Raw genomic sequence first — 26,157 nt, 5'->3', positions numbered from 1 at the left:
ATACAGTGGGGCGGGGGGGGGGGGGACAATCTAGAACAGTGTGAATAAGGGAAGACGGTTCTAAAAAAACCTGTAAACAGTGTGAGGTGCGAGAAAACAGCATTAAGGGGAAAGTACATTCATAGCCAGGGTGAATGAGGGATGATGTAAATGGAGGAGAATATTCTAGTACCACATAAACAGTTTGGATAAGGACAACATTCCACAACAATGTGAAGGAGGAAAGAACAATTCGGTTCACACCACGACTGGGGGCCTCACCGATCATTTCAGAACAGCGGGGCTAAAAAGCAACCACCTCCTCCAGGGGGATCTCCCAATGTTTTCAACCCCCCAGGGCTTGCCTTCCCTCATAAAATGTAAAAATCTCTGTAAAATGGTAGCAGAGGGGACTATTTCTGACCTGAGTCTCACAGCTTGCAGTATGCAGCAAAACAGATTTTCATACAGGCACGCGCTGCAAGCACAGTCACGCACAAGATATCCTGGACGCCGCTTTGGTCGTCTCTCACCCAACACTCAATGCTACGCTAGTGGTGAGTGCTTCCTGCTCTCAATGGCTGAGAGTTTCCCACAAGACAATCAGCGTTCATCCCCGATTACCCTACAGTGTGGGCCAGGCACAACACACAGGCTTTGGAAGTTCAGGAGGGGAACAACATTCCAGAACAGCGTGCGGATGGGGAGATCAGTCTAGAGCAGCGCGCGGACGGGGAGATCAGTCTAGAGCAGCGCGCGGACGGGGAGATCAGTCTAGAGCAGCGCGCGGACGGGGAGATCAGTCTAGAGCAGCGTGTGGACGGGGAGATCAGTCTAGAGCAGCGCGCGGATGGGGAGATCAGTCTAGAGCAGCGCGCGGATGGGGAGATCAGTCTAGAGCAGCGCGCGGACGGGGAGATCAGTCTAGAGCAGCGCGCGGACGGGGAGATCAGTCTAGAGCAGCGCGCGGACGGGGAGATCAGTCTAGAGCAGCGTGCGGACGGGGAGATCAGTCTAGAGCAGCGCGCGGACGGGGAGATCAGTCTAGAGCAGCGCGCGGACGGGGAGATCAGTCTAGAGCAGCGTGCGGACGGGGAGATCAGTCTAGAGCAGCGTGCGGACGGGGAGATCAGTCTAGAGCAGCGTGTGGACGGGGAGATCAGTCTAGAGCAGCGTGTGGACGGGGAGATCAGTCTAGAGCAGCGCGCGGATGGGGAGATCAGTCTAGAGCAGCGCGCGGACGGGGAGATCAGTCTAGAGCAGCGTGTGGACGGGGAGATCAGTCTAGAGCAGCGTGTGGACGGGGAGATCAGTCTAGAGCAGCGCGCGGATGGGGAGATCAGTCTAGAGCAGCGCGCGGACGGGGAGATCAGTCTAGAGCAGCGCGCGGACGGGGAGATCAGTCTAGAGCAGCGCGCGGACGGGGAGATCAGTCTAGAGCAGCGCGCGGACGGGGAGATCAGTCTAGAGCAGCGTGCGGACGGGGAGATCAGTCTAGAGCAGCGTGCGGACGGGGAGATCAGTCTAGAGCAGCGCGCGGACGGGGAGATCAGTCTAGAGCAGCGCGCGGACGGGGAGATCAGTCTAGAGCAGCGCGCGGACGGGGAGATCAGTCTAGAGGAGCGCGCGGACGGGGAGATCAGTCTAGAGCAGCGCGCGGACGGGGACCAACATTCTAGAACAGCGCGCGGACGGGGAACAACATTCTAGAACTGCGCGCGGACGGGGAACAACATTCTAGAACAGCATGTGGATGGGGACGGATCATTCTAGAACAGCGCATGGACGGGGAACAACATTCTACAACAGCGTGTGGATGGGGAGGGATCATTCTAGAACAGCGTGTGGATGGGGAGGGATCATTCTAGAACAGCGTGTGGATGGGGAACAACATTCTAGAACAGCGTGTGGATGGGGGAACAACATTCTAGAGCAGCGCACGGACGGGGAACAACATTCTAGAGCAGCGCACGGACGGGGAACAACATTCTAGAGCAGCGCACGGACGGTGAGATCAGTCTAGAACAGAGCGCGAACGGGGAGATCAGTCTAGAACTGCGCGCGGACGGGGAACAACATTCTAGAACAGCGCGCGGACGGGGAACAACATTCTAGAACAGCGCACGGACGGGGAGATCAGTCTAGAGCAGCACACGGACGGGGAGATCAGTCTAGAGCAGCGTGCGGACGGGGAGATCAGTCTAGAGGAGCGCGCGGATGGGGAGATCAGTCTACAGCAGCGCGCGGACGGGGAGATCAGTCTAGAGCAGCGCGCGGACGGGGAGATCAGTCTAGAGCAGCGCGCGGACGGGGAGATCAGTCTAGAGCAGCGCACGGACGGGGAGATCAGTCTAGAGCAGCGCACGGACGGGGAACAACATTCTAGAACTGTGCGTGGACGGGGAACAACATTCTAGAACTGCGCGCGGACGGGGAGGGATCAGTCTAGAACAGCGCATGGACGGGGGAAAACATTCTAGAACAGCGTGTGGATGGGGAGATCATTCCAGAACAGCGTGTGGATGGGGGGAGACCATTCTAGAACAGTGTGCATGAAAGACGTATGTTGTAGAACCCTGAATAAGTGACAGCTTTCTCAAACAGTGTTTTGGGGAAGTACATTCTAGAACAGTGTGAGAACATTCTGGAACCCTCCAAACACACGCACGAACGATGGCTCCTGGACCTGTAGGAACACATTTGGGTTTGCAGGTTTCTTGTGTCGGTGTGCTATGGCCTCAAGGCCTTGCACCAGGACAAAAGTATGGTCAGCCATTCCTCTAGTTACTCTCCTTCCAGTGACATCAGAGCACCCCTAGAAAGGCAAGGCACAGGGCTCAGGCAAAGAGCTCAGTCACATTTGCGGCCCCCCCATCAGCCTGTCTAGGCTGTGCTACGTCCCCTTCGTGTCTAATCGTTCATAAACGAGGCATTAAAGTGTGCGAAAACTAAGCGGCGTACGTGTGAGCCATCGTTCGCCCCATGCCAGGAGACGACACTTCTGCTCCGTCCCGGCCAACAGGAAGAGACAAGTGCAGTCGCCGCAGGTTACGGAGGGAGGCATGTGAACTCTCAGACGGCGCCTCCCCCCACCCCCAATCCCTCCTTCTCTGCGATTTTGTCCCTGCAAAGACTATGATCCAGTCTGACAACAGAGTCCTAGCTTATTTTTGGAACCTCCAGCCTCCTCTTTCTCTCTCTTTCTTTCCTTCTACACCAACAGACAAGAAGCAAAAGTGACAGGAAAAGCCTCCGCCCACAGATGGGCCCCTGGGCCCAGCAGAGGGCAGGGTGCTGGACGCGTGCTGACCCCAGGGAAGGCGTGAGGGGGGAGGGATTACAGAGCAACATCCAAAATCAGCTTACATAATGTGGTGCCCTTCAGCCACCGCAGGCCAGGGGCAGTCAAGGGGCCGTCCAGAGAAGCTGTGAGACAGAGGTTACGTAAAAAATGCGTAGGCATGCCAAGACACTGTAGCCCTCCGGAGCAGGGACAGGTCATCCATGACAGTCAACGTCAATGTCGTAACGTCCCTGAATTCTTCTGAACAATGTTCTTATGACAGTAGAACGCAGCACCAATCCAACAGGTTAGCGGAGCTCTGAAAGTTCTTTTAAAAGTATCGTGCAAAATCAGATCTGATCATCGTCAGTGTCATAATTGTTATAAAAAAGTATCCAGACACAGATAGAGAATACAACAACTGCAGAATAGGACATTATGAAGCCTAAGGTCACCAAAGCCAAGCACTTAAACACATATAAATTACAACATATATAAGTGTGTGATCGTATGAGCAATAGCTCATTTATGCACACACTCCCCACCTACTTTACTTAAATTTACAATTGATTTCCCCTTAGTGTAGAAATCTGTCAAAACGGTCCTGTCAATGTTTTAAAACATTTAGTCAAATGTTCAGTTAACTAACCACCGATGGAGCTTTTATATATATATGTGTGTGTGTGTGTGTGTGTGTGTGTGTAACTGAGAATAGCATTTAAACTGCCACGAGTGCCAGTGTAGTAGTTTTTACAGGGCCAACTAAGAGAAACATTTACATATGTTGCTAAGGCAAGAGCTCACAATAAAGCAATATGCAAATATAGCCACTTGAATTCGCTTGCTCAATTCCTGTGCATGCAGGACACAGAATACTTGTCGCATTCTCTACACTATCTCCCAGCTCCACACGTGGCTGCACAGTTAATTGTTACTGCAGTTTGGGCCTCCGCAATTATCCAATCTCCAGGGCCCCAATTAATGCATCCAATGCAGTAGCAGGGCCTGCAGCATTGAATTCACGGGTTTGTTAGCTATGCACAGCATGGTTCAGCAAATGATCTCTGCACAGAACGTCCTGTGGAGAGTGCCGTGAGCCAGTTTGACCAATCTCAGACACTCATACTTTGTAATCTATGAGCAATATGAGGAATGTTTTTCACAGAACAGGCACAGGTGCCGACACGGACACTGTGACAATCCATCACCTCTACTAAGCACAGTGAATAAATGCAATCAAAAGTAAGCCTGAAGCCCTATTATCACTCTCTTAATTATGTGTGTCTATGCTACCTTCAAAGCCTGTTTCAAACAGGGAAATAGGAAATGAGCACATATGACCACAACTACAATGTCCTAATTACGTCTGACTGTTCAATGAGCCCTGACTTTCTTAATTGGGGCATCAATAAAGAAACAAAAAAAAGTCACGGTGGACGCTGACAGCTGTATGTCACCCTTTTTTTGGATTTATTGGAGGGATGCGCCAATATGTGAGATGAGGCCGACACTGACATCATATTTTTCAACAGCATATCTGTCAACACCAACACCAATGCAACATAAGCATTTAAAAAACTGTAACTGGTTGTTGATGCATTAAAACATATAGCATAGCATATTATGACCGAAACTATGATCTGTCTGATGCTGATTATGCTAATTATGCTAATTATATTAATACATTATGCAACTCTACATCCGTATATTATGGCCTACTCATCTAGTGTTGTTACTATATTTTTTTTCGACTTCATTACATTACCATGGGAAGGTGGTGGTGGTGGTAGGGGTGTGTGTGTGTAAATGTTTATAACATTAACAATGAGGGACAAAAGCAGTCATACATTACAAACATGTATCGATATTTCAATATGTCAGTATCACTGTTCTCATCCACAAGAAAACGTAGTATATATAGGGCTGGGCGATATGGTAAAAATACTATAACACAATATTGAAAGACTTTTTCACGATACACGATATTTATCACAATACATGTAATCACAGACTACAAACACATCAGCAGCGACAGATTTTTAAAAACTACTATCAGATACTCTCCCGTACTGAATACAGTGATTTGTATTCAGCATCTGCTGCTCTTCATCCAATTAAACCAGTCTAATTACACTGTCTGTAATGAAACCTGCAGCTGATCAGGGTTTATTACCACTTACAGTATCCCCCATATGCTTAGAAAACATACTGTTATTACGATTACAAAATACATCACGATACGATAAAGTATCGTCATATTGGCCAGCTCTAGAAGGACGCATCATAGGACGTCGCATTAAGGATTTGGAGGCAGCACTACTTACTGCATAAGAAACTTGGTCAACATAGTATGAGAACATGAGTGAAGCCGGGTCAACATCTTCAGCACAGGCTCCAAGACAAGTCAACCAAGGCTTGTTTAAACCTTTAAGAGACTGTGTTCAGGTTTGTTCACAAGATTTGGGACCTGCAGACACCCACCGTGTTCAGAGAGAGAACTGAAAAACCCATTTAATGGCATGACCCCAGTGAACACTCCAGCTCTGATATGCTTCAAGACCCACAGACTCAGTAAAGGTGTGATCTGAAACCAGAGTCGTCCTGAAACCAAAACCTGTCAACAAAAATGATTTGCATTTTTTTCTGTTCCTATTCTGACACTTCACTTTTAGAAGAAACTCTCCAACTTAATCCAGGTCTGGGGAACTGGCCCCTGAAATGCCCTAAATCGCTGTACACAACGACTCCACACGTCTCCTACTTCCCTCTTCATTAACCACTTGTATGAACTCGATTCCCAAATGCTAGATAGCTAACATCAACAAGCATGTGGGACTCCATGGAGAGACTCCAACTACGTCCATTAACAAAATGTAAACACAATATAACAAATATTAAGCGGGATGTTTGACTATTAGATCTATTCCTTTAGTGGATAGAGAGAGCGTGGCCAACATCTGCTAGCTAGCTATGTGTCGAAACGTATAGCTATATCTACTGTAGGCTAACAACAACAAATAGCAGCTAACATGACAAATCAGAGACCAGTGAAGCCAGGAGCTTTGTCAAACGCAGATCAGCATTTCACACATATCTAGAAGCCCATCTTCACCTTTGTCAGTCCTTTCAACAGCTAATACTAGTTCATCTCATCCTGAGAACTTGACAGCTGCTGGAGTGGCAAACATAGCTAGTAGCTGGCTGGCTGGCTGGCTGGCTCCCACAGCTAGCTAGCCAGCTAACTACCGGGTCTTCCCGTCCTTTCACCTGTGTAGCCAGCCTAACTTTAGCATATATCTAGAGCGCTAGCTAGCTACAGCAGATGCCGTGCTGGTTAAATAAAGCATCTAAAAAGTCCAGCTCAAATCCCAGCACGCTGACACCCGAAGGTTCAACCCGACAACAACGTTAGCCTCTTATGAAAGCCGGCTAAACCCGCTCGGCTAGCCTCGTTTGAGACTATGGTGGCTAATCCAGGTCCAGGAAGTACAAATCCGCACCACGGTTTTGTTCCGACTGCCTTTCTCCACCGAGCTTCAGCGGTGTCGCCCGGAGCCGCCCCGGCAGTCGTGATGAAATCCCGGCGCGGATTTTTCTACTTTCTGGACCTGGATTTGTCGGCCACCTCTAGAAGCCAACACTTTAACCTCTGTGAATCGAACTACCTGGGCTCTTGAGGTTGTATTTGCTCTCCATCGTCACCCAAATACCGACGTGTTTATGGGTTCTCCTTCCTTCTTGTTCTTCACTGAGGTCCAAAAGCAGCTCGGCTAGCGGGCGGTTAGCGTTAGCCGGCTAAAACTTGCTGCTAAGCAACGGCTCGACGTGAGTGTTTGTTGTGGGACTGTGAGTCTGGCCGCTCCGGGGTCAGTGTTGTTCAGTAGACCCGTTAACTCCGGCTGCTGTCATCACCTAAGGGTGTGCAAGAACTGACGTGGCAAAAGCGGTTTTCCTGCTCTCGGTGGGCAGACTGAAACGACGCAGAGCTCACCAAAAAGTCCCTGAAAAACGAAAGCACATACTTGGCTCGATTGAAGGGCGAAACTTTATGTGAAAGCATGGACCCGGTACTGTCCCTGTAGGAGAGGCATGGCACTAATAATCTGTAGACCACAACTATAGACAACTATATTATTTATTTATCATTAATATCATATAAAAAACATATATAATGTAAAGAACTCCTACCAGCACAGGAACAGAAATTTGGTCAGGCTTCCAGTCAGTTCATTTAATTACAAATATACTTGAGTGACTGTAAAAATATTATACATATTTTATATTATATGTATAATTTTTTTTATAAGAGACTACTAATCCATTAAAGGTTTAGCTAAGTCAGTACATGGGCCTACAGCATTATGCACAGGTGTCAGAAGAGAATACTCTTCTGCACATTTTATTGTTCAATTACCGTGTCTATTTATTTGTCCCATGGCTATATAGTGTTTTTCCCCATGTTCCCCTTCCCACTGCGGTTCTCTAGATATGGTGAACTTAAATGACTCCTGTTGGAAAGCACACAGTCACTGTAGTGTCACTCCCAAGCCTCATAAGCTTCACAGATGGGTTGTGGTAGATGCAAGAAACTGAAGGTTTGAGTGCACACAGCCTGACATGTTTCGTAGCTGTATCTGCTGCCTCCTGTTGGATGGACAATCCGTGCTCCAGACAGTTTGACCTGCAAGAGCTCTGGCACAACGGTGTGAAAATGTGTTAAAGCCAAGCTGCAGTTCACAACTAATAAACAGATTATGCTCAAGGTCATATAAGTTTGTTCCCTGTAGAAAAATGTCTTAGAAAGTTGGCACAACATATCGTCTAACTCTGGGCATTCAAACTGCAACCAATTATTGCCTAAAAGAAATTGGAAGGCTATAAAACATGCTCCAGCTGGACTATTGCTCTGTTCAAAATGTCATGAAGTCATGAAATGCTTGATTGCTGGTCAGAAGTCCGAAGCGAGCGCCTTTATTCAAGAGTCATCAGAAGGAAACTTAATTACGAACGTCAACATCTGAATATGCCAAATAGCTGATAAGCCAGAGGTGTTTTGGGAACAAGTGCAGTAGACTGATTGGCCACAGTCATCAAAGACATATTTGGTGAGAGAGAAAAAAACAGCAGCATTTGAGGAATGGCAGCTGTTAAACATAGGGGTGCTGTGTATTTGTGTGGGAGCCAGTAGCACAGGAAGGTGGAAGAATGGCTTCCAGTAAATGTCAGCAAATCCTGGAACCAAATGTGACTCTGTAATTCAAAGAAATGTGAAAGTGAAGCTAAAAAAGAGGCTTGCTTTTACATCCGGACAATGATCCAAAACATGCCTCAAAACTCACCATGAACGGCTTCGCTCGAATCGCTAGAAGCGGTTGGGTAGGAAACGTGGGTGAGAATTCCTCAAATAAGAACAGAGAGAGACTTGGAGCTGGCTAAGAATTCAACTTTTGCCACATTTGTTTATTTTTTTCAATTTCATTTTTAAAAATTCGCAGAATGTAAAGAAACTGAGGACTGACATTTGCAGAAAAATGCTATTTTTCAAAGTAGATAAAAGATTATAAAATAGTCCTGGCAGCAGTTCCATTATATAGCTCGTGTTTGGGTGGGGAGGGGGTCCGGAAGACCCACAGTGGAGTTTATGATTGGTCTTGGTTGAAAGGTTACCAACAATATGGGGCACGACAGAAGCTATTCAGCGCCCTACTGCTCGTAATGTCGGTGGTCTTGAAGCCTTTTCCAGTGGGAAGTTTTTCAGAACAAATGTGTTCCAGGTGGGAGGCAATCTCGCTCCCTCGCTTCTATATTCTGAGCGCGTACAGAGCTGCAGCGGATGGCAGGCTGCAGCCGATGCCTTTCTCAGCAAAGTTGTCAACACACTGTAGTTTGCCCCCAGGGCGTGTGGCTGCGGAGCCAAAGCAACTGTGATGGAGGAGGACGGCGTGATGCTTTGTGGAACTGTACTGTGATGAGCCAAATGACGTTTTCTTACTGCTCACTGAAAGTGGGCAGAGGATCAAGGAGAGGAAGAGAAGTGTGTGTTCTCTAATGAGGAATAAATGAAAGCCTGTTACTCCGCCTGTGCAGGGAAAAAGCAACACACAGCTCCAAAGCTCCTCCGTGACTCATTACCTTACAGTCCACATTCCATGCTCACACTGTAAACATGCTACTAATGCTTGACTGGGCAGAGATAGCCATTGCTATCATATTAACTGATTGCGATACAGTATGAGGGCCTAATTCACATGAACAAGTGTCATCACTCAAATCATACATCAAATACCATCAATTGACATTTCTATCCTCCTATACTGTTTCTAACTGTGAATTTTCCCCCTGTGGGACTAATAAAGGATTATCTTATCTTATCTCATCCACTTCACCTCAATCTCTTACCCCCTATGACCACTCTACCTTTAAATTATACACTATACTAATACAGAATCTTGTCATGTACAGTTTATCACATACCTGTCACACATTCATCATTGGTTCCTGACCATAGGAACTTGTTGTTGAGCAGATATTATTACTTGACACAGCAGAATAACACTTGTAATGGTGTCATGGTCAAGTGTCGGGCACTGATACTAGCGCAGCGGATGATGCTGGGGCTTTTACACAGTTTAGTGGTTCCCCATAATTGTCTAGTCAAAAGCTCTAAGTTCAGAAATGGTCCGTTAGGTTTTAGAGGATGGCCAATGCAAACTACAAGAGTTGTATTACAGTCTCTAATTGAAAGCTAAAAGTTTGTTTGGCCACTGAGTTTAATAAAAAATCCTAAAAGTCCAGTATTGCTCAATATTATCCTATAGGTATTCTAGCACCATTGAAACAGGTGTGTTGCCACATTGAATTTTACATGTTTCTACTGATTTTTTTAACTTTTAAAAGTAAAATAGAAGTTTCTGAATGATACATTTTGTATGTTTGTCAATGCAGAAGGTTGCTATTCTTTTGTAGAAGATGCAAAAGGAAAGAGTGTATTTATATGTACACAAACATACACAACTTTTGATATACAGTTTAATGTCCAGTGATCTGGACAAACATATATTAAAACTGTGCTTTAATTAAACTCCAAAACCTTTTATCGCTAAAGATATACACACTGATTTTCTTCAATGTTTTACTATTACATTCTATAAACAATAGTATAAATAAACATAGTCAGTTTAATAGATCAGCTTATTCCCATGTCTACTGGAATTAATCTCAGCTAAAAGGGTTCTATATAGTACTAAAAAGGATGGCTTGGAAGAATAGAACCTCTTTAAAAAGGGTCTTTAAAGATCACTCTAAAATAGATTTTCTACCAAGTGAAGACTACAAGACGAAGAACCGTTCAACAGCTCTTTATGAAGCTGTTGCTTTTTGTAAAGAATCCTTGAAAAACCTAAACATAACAGCTTCAAACTCATTGTGTTGCCTGGCTGACCTGTAATAGCGATAATGCCAGTTCTGTATCTCTCTGTCCATGAGGGGGATCTTACAGCAAGGTTTGTATTTACATCAGTGGTGTAAAGTTGTGTTATTAATGGACTGTTTTATTGAAACATCCACTAATAGGTCACAATTTATTTGTTTAGTGGTAAGCTCCCTTCAGCACCACTTTTAGACTCTTTTTCTTAGTGGTATATAGGATGGGCTTTCTTGGACTACACAGTATTTTGAAGTCCACACCTAGGCCTAATCTCTTTACCATTTGTGGGTAAATTACCCATTTACTTTCATATATATCCCTTTTGTTTGTTTCAGCCCGTTGTCTTCATGTTTGGGTCCTGTCTAGCTGGTTTTGACCTTTTTTTGTCTTGTTCTTTGGGTTTTTGATATGGAATTGTCTGTGATTTACCTGCCTGCCTGTTGTTTGACCCTTGTCTGCCCAAGTATTGGTCGAATATTGCTTTAGCCCTAACAAAGCCTCTCAGCAAATGCACCCCGCATCCACACCCATTTCATTACAGCCCAGAAAAGCAATAACAACCACAAATCCAGCTATTCAATCATTCACAGTGATGGAGATCATATTCATTGGTTTGAAGTAAACATCAGTGAATGCTGAGTTATGGATAAGACAGGCAATGCACAATCACAAAGAATGAGCTGCCACTTTATTGGAGCAATGAGCTGTAAACCTACTGGGTTTACAGCCTACTTTTCTACGCTTTAGAAGAACCTTTTTTTCCTTCTTTTCAATATTCTCTATCCCATTTCACCAGTGATTGGTTCAAAATTACTCACTGCAGTTTCAGAAGTTTAATTTCGAGGGCTGTGTACTCAAGTGCAAAGCAAATATTCACTCCTTTGCAGCTTGATAACAAAAGGCGGAAGGAGGGAACGTGCCACTGGATCAATCCACTCCCCTGGGCTGCGTTATTAAGATGAAATGGAACTGAATAATAATACAGGCAGTGTTTCAAAGTTTTAAGCTAACGGAACAGAGAACTTATCACCACATTAACCTACCCACAGAGGGAGAGTGATGTGGGCTGAACAATTTATAGAGAGCAGATCCGCCCTCATTCTGCTGGATAGCTTGATCAAAGTGGCATAGTTCTAAAAGAGAAACACTTTTCCAGAGGCTGCTGGGAAGAGACATGAGCAGAGGAAGTGACCTCAGACCGCAGTGAGAGCGGAATGTTTTGACAGGCCGCGCATCCGTTTGATCTCTTACATATGTGTCATTGTCTTTGGCACATCAACCACATAATTTTCAGCAAACCCAACACCTACACAGAACACTGCATTTCTTTTACAGATTAGTCCACCCCCAACCACTGGTTTTGTATTGACAGTGTGCTGGCTGTCATGACCTCTTCTTGTTCCACCTCTTATATATGTTAAATACTAAAGGAAAACATGGGGAAAAAAAGATAGACGTAGAGCTCATTCCAAGCATTATTACTGATCTATTCACGCATAAGTATTTACACAGTGTACAGAACAGCTACCAGTTCAAACCAGGACAAAATTAAAAACAGACAAAAATGAGGACATGGTTTTCATTGGACAGCAGCGATACGGTAAGTAAGCTGCGAGAACAGCCTTCTTTAATTCTTGTGATGTCACAAAAATCCACCTACAGTGGTTTAGCCCCTCCCATTCACGCCAAACTTCCACCTGGTCTGCTAACTGAATGAGGCATAATACAGGGCAGCCAGCCATAATTCATTTGGAGTTCATTAACATATATAAGTCATAAAGGCACAATAACGGTTTAATCATAAGGAATAAAAAGAAGTTGGAATATGATCATGTGATTTGGTGCATAAACACACACAATGTTGTAAGAGGACCTCAGGTGAGAACAATAAAGTCCAAGAAAAATGTAGAACATTGGCCTTTTAATGTTATCACCTGAACCATAATCCATTTGTATTTATTGCATGCTGGGAATAAACACACAATTTGCCAGTTACACCCTCCCCAGTGGTCACCTACACTTCACCTGGAGGACTACCTTTTTCAGACATAACAGAACATAACATCGTAAAGAGTTTTGGTGACCCCTGCTCTACCCCGTTTATCACTCATCACTTTCTGACCGCACCACTGTTGATCAGATATTTGGGTAGTGGATCATTCTTAGCACAGCAGTTACTACTACTAGGCAGAGGCGTTACCTGGCCTTGGCTTCCAGGGCTATAGCTAGAGCTAGATAGATATAGCTATGGCTAGAGCCCCCAACCATATAACAATGAACGTGTTGCACGTTTCACCCTAGGTTCCGCTGCACTACGGCTGCCTTCTCCACAGCGACTACAAGAAAGCAAGGAGGGAGAAATGAGCATGCACCCTTCTAAGTTCTGACAACAGGAGTCTAAAGGCTGCAGCAGGGATATGCTTCTACATGTGAACAAAATAAAAATGCATCGATTGTTCAGTAAGAAAAGTAAGCATGCAAATTATGATGGCATTGTTACTGGAGCTGTCCGGAAGCTAATTAAAAATACAACTCTCCAAATCAAGATGCATTAACCCAAACAATTGTGTGCTCATTAAAAAGCAGCTTGTGACTAATTAGCTGTTACAGTCAGGGAATAAGCACCTTTTAAGGTTTGGCAAAAAATCAATTTTACACAATTCTCTACTTACCCTAGATATAGGTAATTGGCCGAGGCCCCTTTCGTTTCCAAATTGTGCTCTTTCAGTTTAGCACTGCGGGTCTACTGTGAAATATAATAATGAACAAACTTCACTGAATAGCTTGATGTTATAGACAGTCAAAATTTAGCACAACACCTGTTGTTGTGTGTTAAGAAAGTACTGTTTCTTAACCCTGGTCCTTGAGGCCCACTGTGCTCCAATTTGTAGTGTTTTCCTTGCTCCCAACACACCTGCTCCTACTAATCAGCTAAAAAAATTAAATTACTGAATGAAGATGAGTGTGTTAAGGCAGGTAATGCATTAGAATGTGCAGAACAGTGGATCTCCAGGGTTGACCAGGGTTGAGAAACACTCCTCTAAAGTGAATTCTGTTAATTTTTGTAGTTCACAGTAAAACCACATGCCCTGAGTAATGAATACAGAAGGTAGTTCCAGGCAGCTCCAAATGTTTTACAATAACTGTACTGTTGTACATGCTTTGAGCAACTACTTACAGCAAGTAATTTAATAGTGTGACCATGTTTAAGAAAATGTAGAAAGTACAGGGCTGCGAATGTTGCAAAAGTAATTTATTTAAATAGGTGTTAATGGCTGAGAAGGAGGTGTGTGGAATTTTTAAAGTGTGTTAATTGTGTAGGCCCCTTAGGACGAATGATTATTTATATTTCTTTCAATGATTTGTTTCAATGAGCAAAAAGCAAGGTAAACAACAAGTTGGAAACCAGCAAACAAATGGAATTACTGGGGAAACATGTCTGTGAAAGCTAATGAAAAACAGTGTTTGGTCTATTGTTTCCTAGTTTTTCAAGTCAACAACAATAAACAATGCTGGATTCCTGCACACTTTGTTCATTTGTGAATCCATTGAATAAAAAAGTAAAAATGACACCTTATTCAGGATACTTTGAGGAATCTATTTTAAAAAATAATACTGTACTTTACTGGGCAGAGCCCCGGATCTTTACATACCCAGCCAACGCCCTCACTACTAGGTTGAGAGCGGGTCCACCATACCAAAATGTCCAGCTAAGATCCACTCTGAACCACCGCTGAAGAACTAGAACATGGATAACAGAAATAATGCAACAACAGATGAGTCTCTAAATCTACACCGGCATGGGGGGAGCTGCAAGGAAGGGGGCTCTAATAAAGAGCTCAATGAGTCTGTATTTGACCTGTAATTCGCCTCACTATCTTTGCAGATCTTCGTTGCCGTATCTAAGCTCCATTTTAGACGTCACTTGTATTTGTATCACCTTGACTGTTCTGCCTGGATCTCTGGGTAAACAGCATTGTGGGCTTGTATCCTGTCTCCTTTGTCAGAGTCTTTGTTATCCTTCTCGCCTATCCTTCACAAAGCACATCAACAGCAATCTATTTTTTTCTCAGATATTGTTTTATTACGCACTTCAAAGAGCAGTTCAGGACTGGATACACCGGATGTATCTCAGGCTTTGAGCAGAATGACAATCATGTCAGAAAGACAAAGAGAGATGTCAGAGACACTGACAAGAGCTTTCAAGTTAATTCATGATTTTATCGCAATTATGTGCTTAGAATTTCCTCGCTGAGAAGTTTAGAATGGAGCCCTTCATAACACTTAAACATCTGTGACTTTATAACCCAGTGAAGCAACCCACACACCAATTTCCCACTTCTCTAACCAAGTGCCCACTACTCCATTAGCTGTCCACTCACTCAGATTGCATTACCATATATTGCTACACTAATGGTCTACTGTGCCAGTGCAGTACAGTGTTCACTGAATTGCATATTCTGCATATTCATTTCAGTTAGAAATGGTCCATGGTGGTGTGGACCATCTGTAGTAGCTCTCCATCCCATAACTTTCTACCATGTTTTCATTTCTAACATAATTATGTTGCTATTATCAAATGTAGTCCCCAGATCTTTGGCAGATTTGGTTACTGCCTTATCTCTGTAAGTCTATGTTGTGTGTATGTGATGTTATGCATTTTTACTGCATCTGGTGAAGTTCAGAGAAGGATAGGTTCTTCTTTTCTTCTTAGAAAAATATGTTATTAGTTCAGTGGTCTCCAACCTTGCTCCTAGAAAGTTAACTTCCCGGGGGCCTTCGATCTAACTATAATCTAGCCCTTGACCCTGTTTACATCTGGTCACTTGACTAGTATCTGTATTGTATCCTGATAAGATTGTAGCCACATGCATTTATACTGGATAGTCAATTAAAATCTGATTGCTATGCAGGATGAAATATGCAAATTTGCTCATTCGCTCGTTGCAGTTTTTACTGGTGTTTGGGTTGTACTGGGAGGGGTTTTGGTTGTGGAATTACCTAGGAGAGACGGATGCGTTTACACTGCTCAAATGTGGCTAAATGAGGCTCCTGAAGTGGTTTCAGAGATTATGCTGATTTAATCCTTATACTCAAGAAGGATGAAGTGACCAGGTGTAAACGGGGCCCTAGATTGGCTGAAGGGGTTGTGCTACATTTGGGTGGAGTTACATTTGCATTTACATTACACTAGTTTGAATAGACTAATAATTCAAATATACCTCTAAGTTTAGACACTACTAAACACAAGTCAATAAGGTGACCACTCTACTATTCGCCCAAGTATTCTCAGAAGAGGTGGGTCTTTAGTCTGTGTTTGAAGACAGCGAGCGACTCGGCCGTTCAGACACCCAGGGGAAGCTCGTTCCACCACTTTGGTGCCAGGACAGAAAAAAGCCTGGATGCTTGTCTTCCATGGATTTTGAGGGATGGTGGGTCGAGCTGCCACTTGGTGCAGATCAGCTTTTGACCATTGCCATCAAGTACGGAGGGGCTGGTCCGTTCTTGGCTTTCTTGGAATTCTTGGAGTTGAAACCTGCATGGAGGTAGCACTCCAGAAGAAGGGTTGGAGACCACTGTCTTTACTACTGAGTCTTGGGTTTTGCTCAGGGTTTCTTTTATTGCCCTCAGAAAGTGTTCCCTTTGAGGTTTGGTTCTTCGTAGTGTTTTATCTTCCTGTTCTTAGGGGGTTTCTTCTTCTATCTTCTATCTTATCTCTCAGTGTTTCTCCTTCATTGCCTGAGATGTTTTCTTTTGAGTCATGGGCTTTGCTTAGTGGAGTATTTATTTTTCATGCTTGCAGGGAGCTTTTCCTGGAGTCTGATTCCTCTCTGTTTTTTCCTACACTCAATAGGGTACCAACCTGTCACTGGGGTGGTATCTTACTTACACTTAAAAGAACTACTCACCCTACAAACCTTCAGGAATGTTTCTCCTCATATTGCTGCTTGTAGAACTTTGTAGAACTGTAGTTAGGAAACATTCAGTCTTTAAATCAGTCAGTCATGGTTATGAAGAGGCACACGTGCACCCTGTACATTTACAATATATTCTTTGTACCATGAGGAACAAAAATCTAGCCCATTTAGTAAGTAAAGAAAAGGAAGTAGAACAAGGGCAGAAGTAGATTTGAATTGATGTAATGTATTGCATGTATTTGAAAATGTGCAGTGGGGTTTCAACAAATTGCTTATTCAAGGTATTTATTTGAGTTGATTAACAAGTTATAAATTAGTAACACCAGAAATACACTGCATTTTATATTTGTGGACAATGCACATGTGTATTTTATACCTCTAATAAAACTCTACATGTAATCTCATTAGACCTGCATATTGCTAATACTACTAAGTCACCCACAAGTGGGTCATCATACTGTATTAGACTAGGTAGAAGTATAAGATCCTTCAGGAACTTTTGGAGGTTCTTTAATTTGCAACTGGAGGAACCTCTTAAGGTGCTTTGAGGAATCTTTGAGGAACCTTTTTGTTCTAAAAACCTTTTCCTGAAGGTCCTCAAAGCACCTTAAGAGGTTCCTCCACAGTTCCTCTAGGATCCTACACTTTTAACAGTGTACGACAGGTACTGTGTAGTCTTACACTGATTACTAATCTACTAAGTGCTAATCTACATACATTCTAAGGCTACACCGTCTCAGGAAGAAGGTTGGTGTTACACGAGGTAAATCAGATTACATCCATGAAATACGGTGTGTATACTCTTTGTTTGATCAAGAAAGAGAACACATTTCAGCTTCAGTATGGCCGCATGGCCACAGGGTTTGAAAAGCACTGCAGATTAGCAGGCGGCGGTGGTGACCTTAATGTGAACTCAGCAAATATTTATTGACCACTCAAGCATGGTTTACATCAAGAGTTTATCCCTGGAATAATGCAAAAAGATCCTGTCTGAAACAATAAAATACCCAGCAGTGCAAAGAGTTGCTGTCTTTAGCAATAAAATATACAACAGCAAGAAAAGCTGTCTGAAATAATGAAGCAGGGGCCAAGCAGACAGTCAAGGAGAATCAATTCAGCCTTCAGGTAAAAATATATAGACCAGGGTCAGCCAGTACACAACCCCTAATGAAAAAGGCTGTCATGATAAACTGACACCAATTTTTCACCTTACTGCAGTAATGAAAGATCCGCTGCTAAGGCCTGTCCACTCAAATGTTCTTAAGCTTTTTTCACACCTACTTTGTTTGCTGATGTCTACACCAGTGGTCTGTAAAACATCTTTATTGTTTGGTGTGGTTAATATTTAGTCAATAAGTTTATTTTCATGTTTGCTGTCATTTTTAACTTTCTTAGCCTCTCACAATGTAAAATTCAGATCAGTTCATTATTCTTTACCTACTTAACCTACTATACTTAATGTATTTTCCAACCCATTATGCTTTAGAGCACAAAGTAATGGGAGTAAAATGTAAAATTATTTGTTTCATGAAGTTAACCAGGTCTAAGTTGAACATGCTTTTGGTCATATTCTCATATTTACATGGCAACACCATCTAAAAATGTTGGCAGTATTTGGACAGATTTCTCAAACTTTACCCAGCTGAATTCCTAACTATTTTGAACGTCACAGTGAGATCTAGACAGACTGAGGAGGGTTAGTTTAACACAGTGTAACAATTAAGACCCAATTAAAACTGTCTTTAAAGAAAACAGAGATAAGTTCATATTCCACCATATGAAATTAATTATTTAAAAGTCACTGTATCCACAGACTTGTCAGAAACATAATGCAGTTATCATGTAAATAAAACATAGTTCTTCCACTTTGTTGCCACTTTTCACTGAGCCTGTTTATAAGGATGCAGACATTTTTAAATGTGTATGTAGGTTGAAGCTCAGTTTGCTCAAATAACACAGAATTGTATTGAATGAATTGGATCAGCTTACCAGACCCTTTAGCAATAGTAACATTGAACCCAGTGTATGGGTTAAGCACTCACTTAGCTTACTGCTGCATTGTACATCAATAGGAATGCTGCAGGAATGACAAACCTGAAGGACCGAATAGAATAAGTAACTGTGGTTTTTTATGGGAAAAGGCAATGGTTGGTTAGTCTGTAGAGAGGATAACAAGTACATTAGCTAGAACAGTAGATAATCTTATAAATTATAGACCACAATGATTTAAAACTTACTAAAACTGCAGCTGGATTAGCTATGACACCAGCTAGCAAATCTGCTATACAAACTACATACTAACTAATAGCAAAGTTGTCTTGTCTTGCCTGTTTTAAACCTCATACAGTTTGAATTTAGTGCTTTTGTTCTGTCCCAGTCAACATGCTCATGTGTGGGTGGGGATGGAAAGTAGGCTAGGTGGTTTCCAGGTACCCATACAGGCCCCACATGGACATGTTAGCTGGAATCCTGTTTTTTGATAATGAAATTCTCATTATTTGAACCGCCTTGAACTTGTCAGGTTTTTAGTAGGAGTACAAAGATGATACAGGGACAAAACATCACTGGAGACATGAAGTGACTTGGACATCTCTGCTGGAAACTGATCATAATGTAGCAAATCTAAATGTCAAACCGTTTGTCAATGTGCGGTAAAGCTTTTCCAATCTGGCAGGCATGGATAGTTCAATCAATCCGTTAATTAACTGGGAGTCATGAACTATATGCAACTCCATTGCTAACAAGTAAGCAATTGCTTTCCTTCAAACGTTTACTGTAAGAAAAACTGAACCGCCTCATGTTTTAATAGAGGAATAGAGGGTATAAAGGGCATGAAAGTTTGGCTCTCCTGAGTGCTCTGAATGCCTCAGGAATAAATGCTCTCCAAATCCTCTCATCCCACCACATGCCGGGCACACCCCCCTCTCTTCCTCCCCAGGAACACTCTATCTGGAAGGTTGAATTTGGCTGTTTATTCGCTGTTGTGTTCTCAGCACATGCACCGACCACCCGCCTATCCTTCACCTTCACTGAGTTCTTAAAGACACAGCAACTCCATGCGTACTCTATAACTGTCAGTCTAGTTTTGAAGAGAAATCTTTTGACTGTAGCTGGAAGCATCTTCCATATGTTAACAGCATTTTCTTTAGGTGATAGTTAAGACAAAAAGCTAATTTAGTCAAGCTGTCAAAAGGTTTGGTGTTCTTTGTGTTTTCACTGGTGCTACAGGGCTAATATAGCTAACAAGTGTTGAAAGCTTACAGCCACCAATTAGTATTGCAGAAACCACAGCTCTAATTCATTACACACTTGCCTCAAACCATTTGGAGTCCTTTGACATACTGTTTTAAAATCTTTAAAAAGACAAAAATATAAACAAAAATCAGGCTTCAAGTTAGCACTTTGGGATTTGTGACTTATGGGCGGATGCCATTATCTGATGTTTTCCATGTACAGTGCTGTGAAAAAAGAATTTGCCCCCTTTTTTTTTTGCTGCATATTTGTTACATTTAAATGTTTCAGATCATCCAACTAATTGTAAAATAAGTTAAAAACAACAGGAGTTAAGAGAAAGTACAGCTTTTAAATAATCACTCCACTTTTTGAATATTTAGACCAACTCAAAATGCCACAGCATCTCAATGGAATTCAGAAAAGCCAGGACCTGGCCATTTTGTTGTTGCTTGTTTGCTTTAGATCATTGTCCTGCTGCATAACCCAAGTGCGATTGACCTTTAGGTCACAAACTGACAGGCGAACATTCTCCTTTAGGATTTTCTGATACAGAGGAAAATTCATGTGTAAAGTGCAGCTTTTAAATAAGCACTCCTTTTTTATATCAAGACCAACTCAAAATGCCACAGCATGTCAATGGAATTCAGGAAAGCCAGGACTTGGCCACTCCAAAACCTTCATTTTGTTGTTGCTTGTTTGCTTTAGATCATTGTCCTGCTGCATAACCCAAGTGCGATTGACCTTTAGGTCACAAAATGACATGTGAACATTATCCTTCAGGATTTTCTGATACAGAGGAAAATTCATGTGTCTATCAATTGTGACAAGTCATCCAGCAATCCTGAAAAAGCAAAGCAAGCCTAGACAATCACACCTCCACATTTTATGATGTTCTTATAGTGGAATGCAGTGTTAGCTTTATACCAGAAGTAATGGGACCCATGTCTACCAAAACAAAATCACCTTTGACTCCTAAGTTCACAGAATATTATTCCAAAAGTGTTGGGGGTCATGTTGATGTTTTTAACAAATGTAAATGTGCCCAGTATATCTTGCTTATTGTGAAATCGCATACACTGACCTTCACTGCGGCGAGTGAGGTCTGCAGTTCTGTAGATGTTCATCTGGGTTTGTTTGTGACTTCCTGCATGAGTCATTCTGTGCAATCTTTATGAACGTTTAGCAGGCCAGCCATTACTGGGAAGGTTCACCACTGTTTTCTCTATTTTGTGAATTTCATAAGTCTCAAATGGTTCGCAATGGCTTTATATATATTTGGATGTATTTAGAAAGTGTTATCATCTGATGCTTTTTGAGACCTTCTAGCCTGCTTCTCATTGCCAGAAGGGTTCTATTTAAGTGATTTTAGATTTAACAGGTCTGGTAGTTAACTGGTTTATTCAGTAGCTAAGAGGGCAATTATGTTTTTATGTGGGTGACATAAGTTTTGGATAAATCCTTATATATATATATATCATTGTACACTTATAGAAAAATGATTAAAATGCAGATATTTTGGAATAGTATCACTGAGTCACCTACACACTTAATAAATATGTACATCATCTAAAAAGAATTTTAAATATTGGTCAGATCTAATACTTATCATTTTTTAAGCAATAATCTGAAGGTATGGATATGATTCTAATGTCATGATGCATCCTTAACTACTGCCTTTGAGCTACATACTGAATTACATATGTGTTATAAATTTTCCATTAGTATAGGTAAAAACATCAGATACTGTATCAGATACTGCATAAAGTTTGGGCATCACTGTTCAAATTGCACATTAAACAGTATATGTAGTTAATAAAAAACAATAGTTAAATCAAGCAAATTCTAATACACAGTTATTCTGAGTCAAATCAAAAAAATCATTAGTGTGGTCTGTGTAAAGGTTTGGACACCTTACATGGTCGATACTTACTGTAACATGATTACATTTACAGCTTGCCAACGCTTTTTATAGCAGCCACAAATCTATATGTTCTAGCAGTTGTTTTTTTTCCTACTCTTTTTTTTTTGCAGATGACCTCTACTTCTGAGATATTTTCTAAGATGTTTAGGTCAGGGGACTGTGAGAACCATTCCAGAAGCTTCAGTTATCCTCTTTTCAGCTTCAGCCTTTTAATGGTTTGATATTTGCATCCAGGACTTGTTGATGCTTAGTGGAATTCATTCTTCTTTCCACCTGTGCAATATTGCCAATGCCACTGGCAGCAACACAGCCCCAAGGAATGATAATCCCACACCCTCATGCTTCACAGTTGGCAAGGTATTCTTTTGATGATATGCAGCTCTTCTCTCTCTAAACAAACCTTTTCTGACTGTGGCAGGGTTTTATCAGTCCACAGCACTTGTTTCCAAAACTCACCTGGTTTCTTTAGGTGTTCTGTCACATACTTTTAATGTTGAGTTTTGCTTTGAAACCACAGCTAAAGTTTTCTTTTAATGTCTCTGCCATGAAGATGTATGTTTGTGCAAGCAGAATGGTGTGCCACCACACTTGACTCAACTAAACCTTCCTGCAAGTTCTTACTAGAAGATGAGCAGTTCTCTTTACGAGAATTTTCTTGGTGTCCTATATCTCACCTTGACCATCAGAGTTCTCTAAACAGGCATTTCTTATTAACAATAAAATATGTCATAAGCTACTAACATGTTAAAAATTGGACATTTTTACATCAATTCTTTGTATAGATAAACTTTGTACATCTATATTGTTTGACCACAAGAACATGATTAATCTATTTGGAAGAAAAACATGGATTTAGGTTCCCTGGGGCTGTGATAATGCATGATGATTTAAGCAGGCACAGTGCAAACTAATGGTAATAAGGAAACTCCCCCTAAAAAATATTGCTTTAATACTGTTGGTTTGAATCAGCATGAAAGAATGCATGGCAAAAGCAGCCCCAAACCGGCCTCTGAGATGTGAGATTACTGTTATTACCTTTAATCTCTATCATTGTAGCATCTTTGCCCTGAAGAGCACATTTTGACCACGAATTACCACAGCAAGTAATAATCAAAGACAAAATTATAGGTCATGCTTGAATGTATTGGTGTCACTGTTTTGTTATTACCAAACCTCTGTCATTTTATTTCAGATATCAGACATACACTATAGGGTTAGAGTTGGCATCACTAACAGGAAGCAATCATGAACAGCCTAGCTAAATGTAGGCTGTGTATGTAGACTTAGTGTAAGGCAAGCCAAGGCACATTTATTTGTAGTGTATATTTAACACACAGAGGCCATTTAAAAGTATGTACATTTTTCAAGTATTTTTATACAACACCCTTCCCCACCCAAACCAGGGGGTGGCAAACTCTGAAAGGCCAGAGTCCAGCATGGTTTGGAGATTGTCCTATTCAAATGTAACTGATTCAAAACGAATGTTGTCTTACCTGTTGTCTTACACATTTTTACACTCATTAACATATTCATTACACTGTAAATGATTGCTGTGATTTACAGTAATTTTATAATAATATACTGCTTACATAATTTCCCATTCTAACCAGTTTACAGTATAAGAGATATACAATATATAATACAATATATATCTCAACAAGGAAAATTTCACAACATTGAGGCAAAATAAACATAAACACCGTAGCCCATCGGAAGTAAGTAATATGGCCATAGTAAAGGCAGACATGACAGAAGGCGCCATGGCTGAAATGTTGTGTGTTTACAATAGTTTGTGTGACTTTAATGCTGTAAACAAAACTGTATATATACTGCCCTGTACTGGAAGCTAAGCTGCCACGAATTTACATGTTTCGGCCACGGCACTGCATAACAAATGGATCCATATAAATAATACCACAATAAAAGGCCATGGCTAACAAAAAAATCACCAAGTAAGTAAGCAAGATGGTTACAATGCAAGAAAACTGGATGATGACTGGATACTCTAGGCATTAAAAAGACTTCAAATTGAACAAATAAGGCAATTTAAAATAGATTTATATAACTCATTTTAAAAAATGAATAAAAAAGTTATTTGAGGGGCATGACTTATTAAAAAAGGTAAGCTGTTTCATAATCTCGAGCCTGCTATAGAGTCATTCATAGCTGAATAATAACCCTTAAGAAACTGACTGGCCGTGATGCAGAGCCATAAACTTTTGCACACGTTATTATAACTTCAGCCTTCGGATTGGAGCCAGTAGTCATCTGTCAGCCGTCTGTCACTCACTCAGCAGCTAAATCTCTCTCAAGCTTTTAAGACAGAGGAACACAAGCATTCTGTTGTTATGTAACAGTTTCTTGCGGGGATTGGGTGATTGTTTTCTTTTCAGATTTAGCACTTCCACTGCATCGTTTCTGCTGCAAAGATGTGTGTGATATTTTGAAATGTTCAAAGGCCCTAAGCGACACCCTCATCTGGCCCAACGGGATTATTTTCCCATAAATAAAGGTTCTTAAATGGTTATTGGCTTGAAAAACTTTCATTGGTATACTTTTAAATTGTATACCAACTTCTAAACAATGTGGTTCTTCAAATTTTGCAAGGGTCTTTTACAACTGTGGCTGATTGGAAGATTTTTAAGGGAACCAAATGTGACTCTTTTTAGCACCTTTATTTTTAATGTACATTATTTTTCATTCCTTTTTGATCAGACAAATGTTTAATAAATGCCAAATTAATAACAATATGACATACATTGGGATCACTTTGTACTGTTATACTAGTACAGCGTATACAGAGTTTAATGTCTCAGCCTGTGTAAGGAGCTGGAGACGGAACCGCAGGCTGTGCAGTGAACGAGTGGAGTCCGTTTCTGTGACGTAGCAACAAGCTGCTTGTTTGGTGGAAGAAAATGCTAACATTAAAATACATAAAACGCTACGTTCACGGCTCCATTTTTTATTTATTACTTTATTTATTTTCTGATCAGTTGTAAGCAATAGAACATTCAAGGTTGTGTGTTATCAGGAAATAACAGAACAGCTGTGATGATATGAGCCGATAACACACTCCCTCTCACGTTCTACTGCTTTACCATACCTTAATAAGAACTTTATAATACACGCATAAGCACTGAATAATGTATTTATAAAGCAACATTCCAGTATTTATGAGAGTCCAGTGTTTATGAGAGGATCATGGTGCAACATGGAATAAAAACAATACAATAAATAAATGCAACTGATTTTAGACACAGTAAACAGACTGGACAGTGCAACGCTGACACAGCACTCAGTATGGAATGTGTGTACATTGAACATGAACATAGCAGTTATTGAGACAACACAGCAGTTACTAAGGTAACTGGGGTATTACAGTTATTCTTAACTAAGATTCTACCTTACTAGTTCCTTTACTTGTCTGTGATGGTTCATAACAGTGTCATAAATGGAACATTTTCATTACATAAAACAGCATGCCACCTTATATTTACTGGCATAAGTGTCTCGCAATGCTCAAGCATTGCTTTATAGGTACATTATTACATTCTTATGCATGTATTATATAGTCCCTATAAAGGTAGTCTACAAAGTAAGCATTATCCAACAATTAAACAGAGAAACAGAATCTGCAGGCAAACACATCTGTATGTATTTAAGTGGTGTGCACCTGATTTCTGCTTTTTGTGAGCCAAGTCTTCATTAACATATATGGCATAAACAAAAAAACAAAGCATGGTGCTCTGGGCAGTCCCCTGTACTTTGGGGGCCCTGAGCATCTGCACATACCATTTATAGCAAGAAATGACTCTGGTGGGGTGGACTTGTGTAATGCGACGCCACAGGTAGCAGATCTGACTCCATTGTCTGTATAACAAGTTGTGTGAACTGCTTGAGTAATTACAGGACGAGTGTAGGCCGTGTACTTTGCCATCAATACGATGCCATGATATTACACCCTTAGTACTCACATTTGGATCCGTAAACCAAATTTAGAACGAACGTGCTGGTTCAAGCAAATAAAATGTGTTATTAGTAGTGTCACTAGTTGGGTCTACATTGCAATTACTCAGGAATAACGGTGAAGAAAGAGCAAAGGGACCAACATAAAGATGTTTGCAAGACCAAAAGTGGCAATCTTTGGATATGGAGTAACATTTGTAAGTCTATAGATTGAGCATGGACATGTGGCAAGTGTTTGTGGGAGCAAAGGTCTCCACATGAACATTTTTGACATTTTAGGGAACCCTGACTGGTCCTTATGAAAGTAAAACTAATTGTAATAATGAAGCAGGAATGCACCCATGAGGGATTTGTTGGCTGTTGTCGATGCCCAGTATCCTACATTGTACATATCTGCTGATGCTGTCACATAAAAAAGGATATACACAGA

The 26,157-nt window shown here is 41.7% G+C and overlaps 1 protein-coding gene across 1 annotated transcript in view; it reads right to left on the bottom strand.

The window, feature by feature from the left end:
- Positions 1 to 7,292, bottom strand: part of ube2j1 (ubiquitin-conjugating enzyme E2, J1) — a 53,624-nt gene extending 46,332 nt beyond the window's left edge. Inside the window, exon 1 of the mRNA XM_072695661.1 lies at positions 6,928 to 7,292. Within this exon, the coding sequence (XP_072551762.1) occupies positions 6,928 to 6,958 (31 nt within the window). The 5' untranslated portion in view covers positions 6,959 to 7,292. The remainder of the gene's footprint in view (positions 1 to 6,927) is intronic.
- Between the last annotated feature and the right edge of the window lie 18,865 nt (positions 7,293 to 26,157).

Source organism: Salminus brasiliensis, chromosome 1, assembly GCF_030463535.1.
Source record: "Salminus brasiliensis chromosome 1, fSalBra1.hap2, whole genome shotgun sequence".
NCBI classification, from domain to species: Eukaryota; Metazoa; Chordata; class Actinopteri; order Characiformes; family Bryconidae; genus Salminus; species Salminus brasiliensis.
The sequence above is the reverse complement of the archived record's forward strand: the minus strand, read 5'-3'. Positions and strand labels throughout refer to the sequence as shown.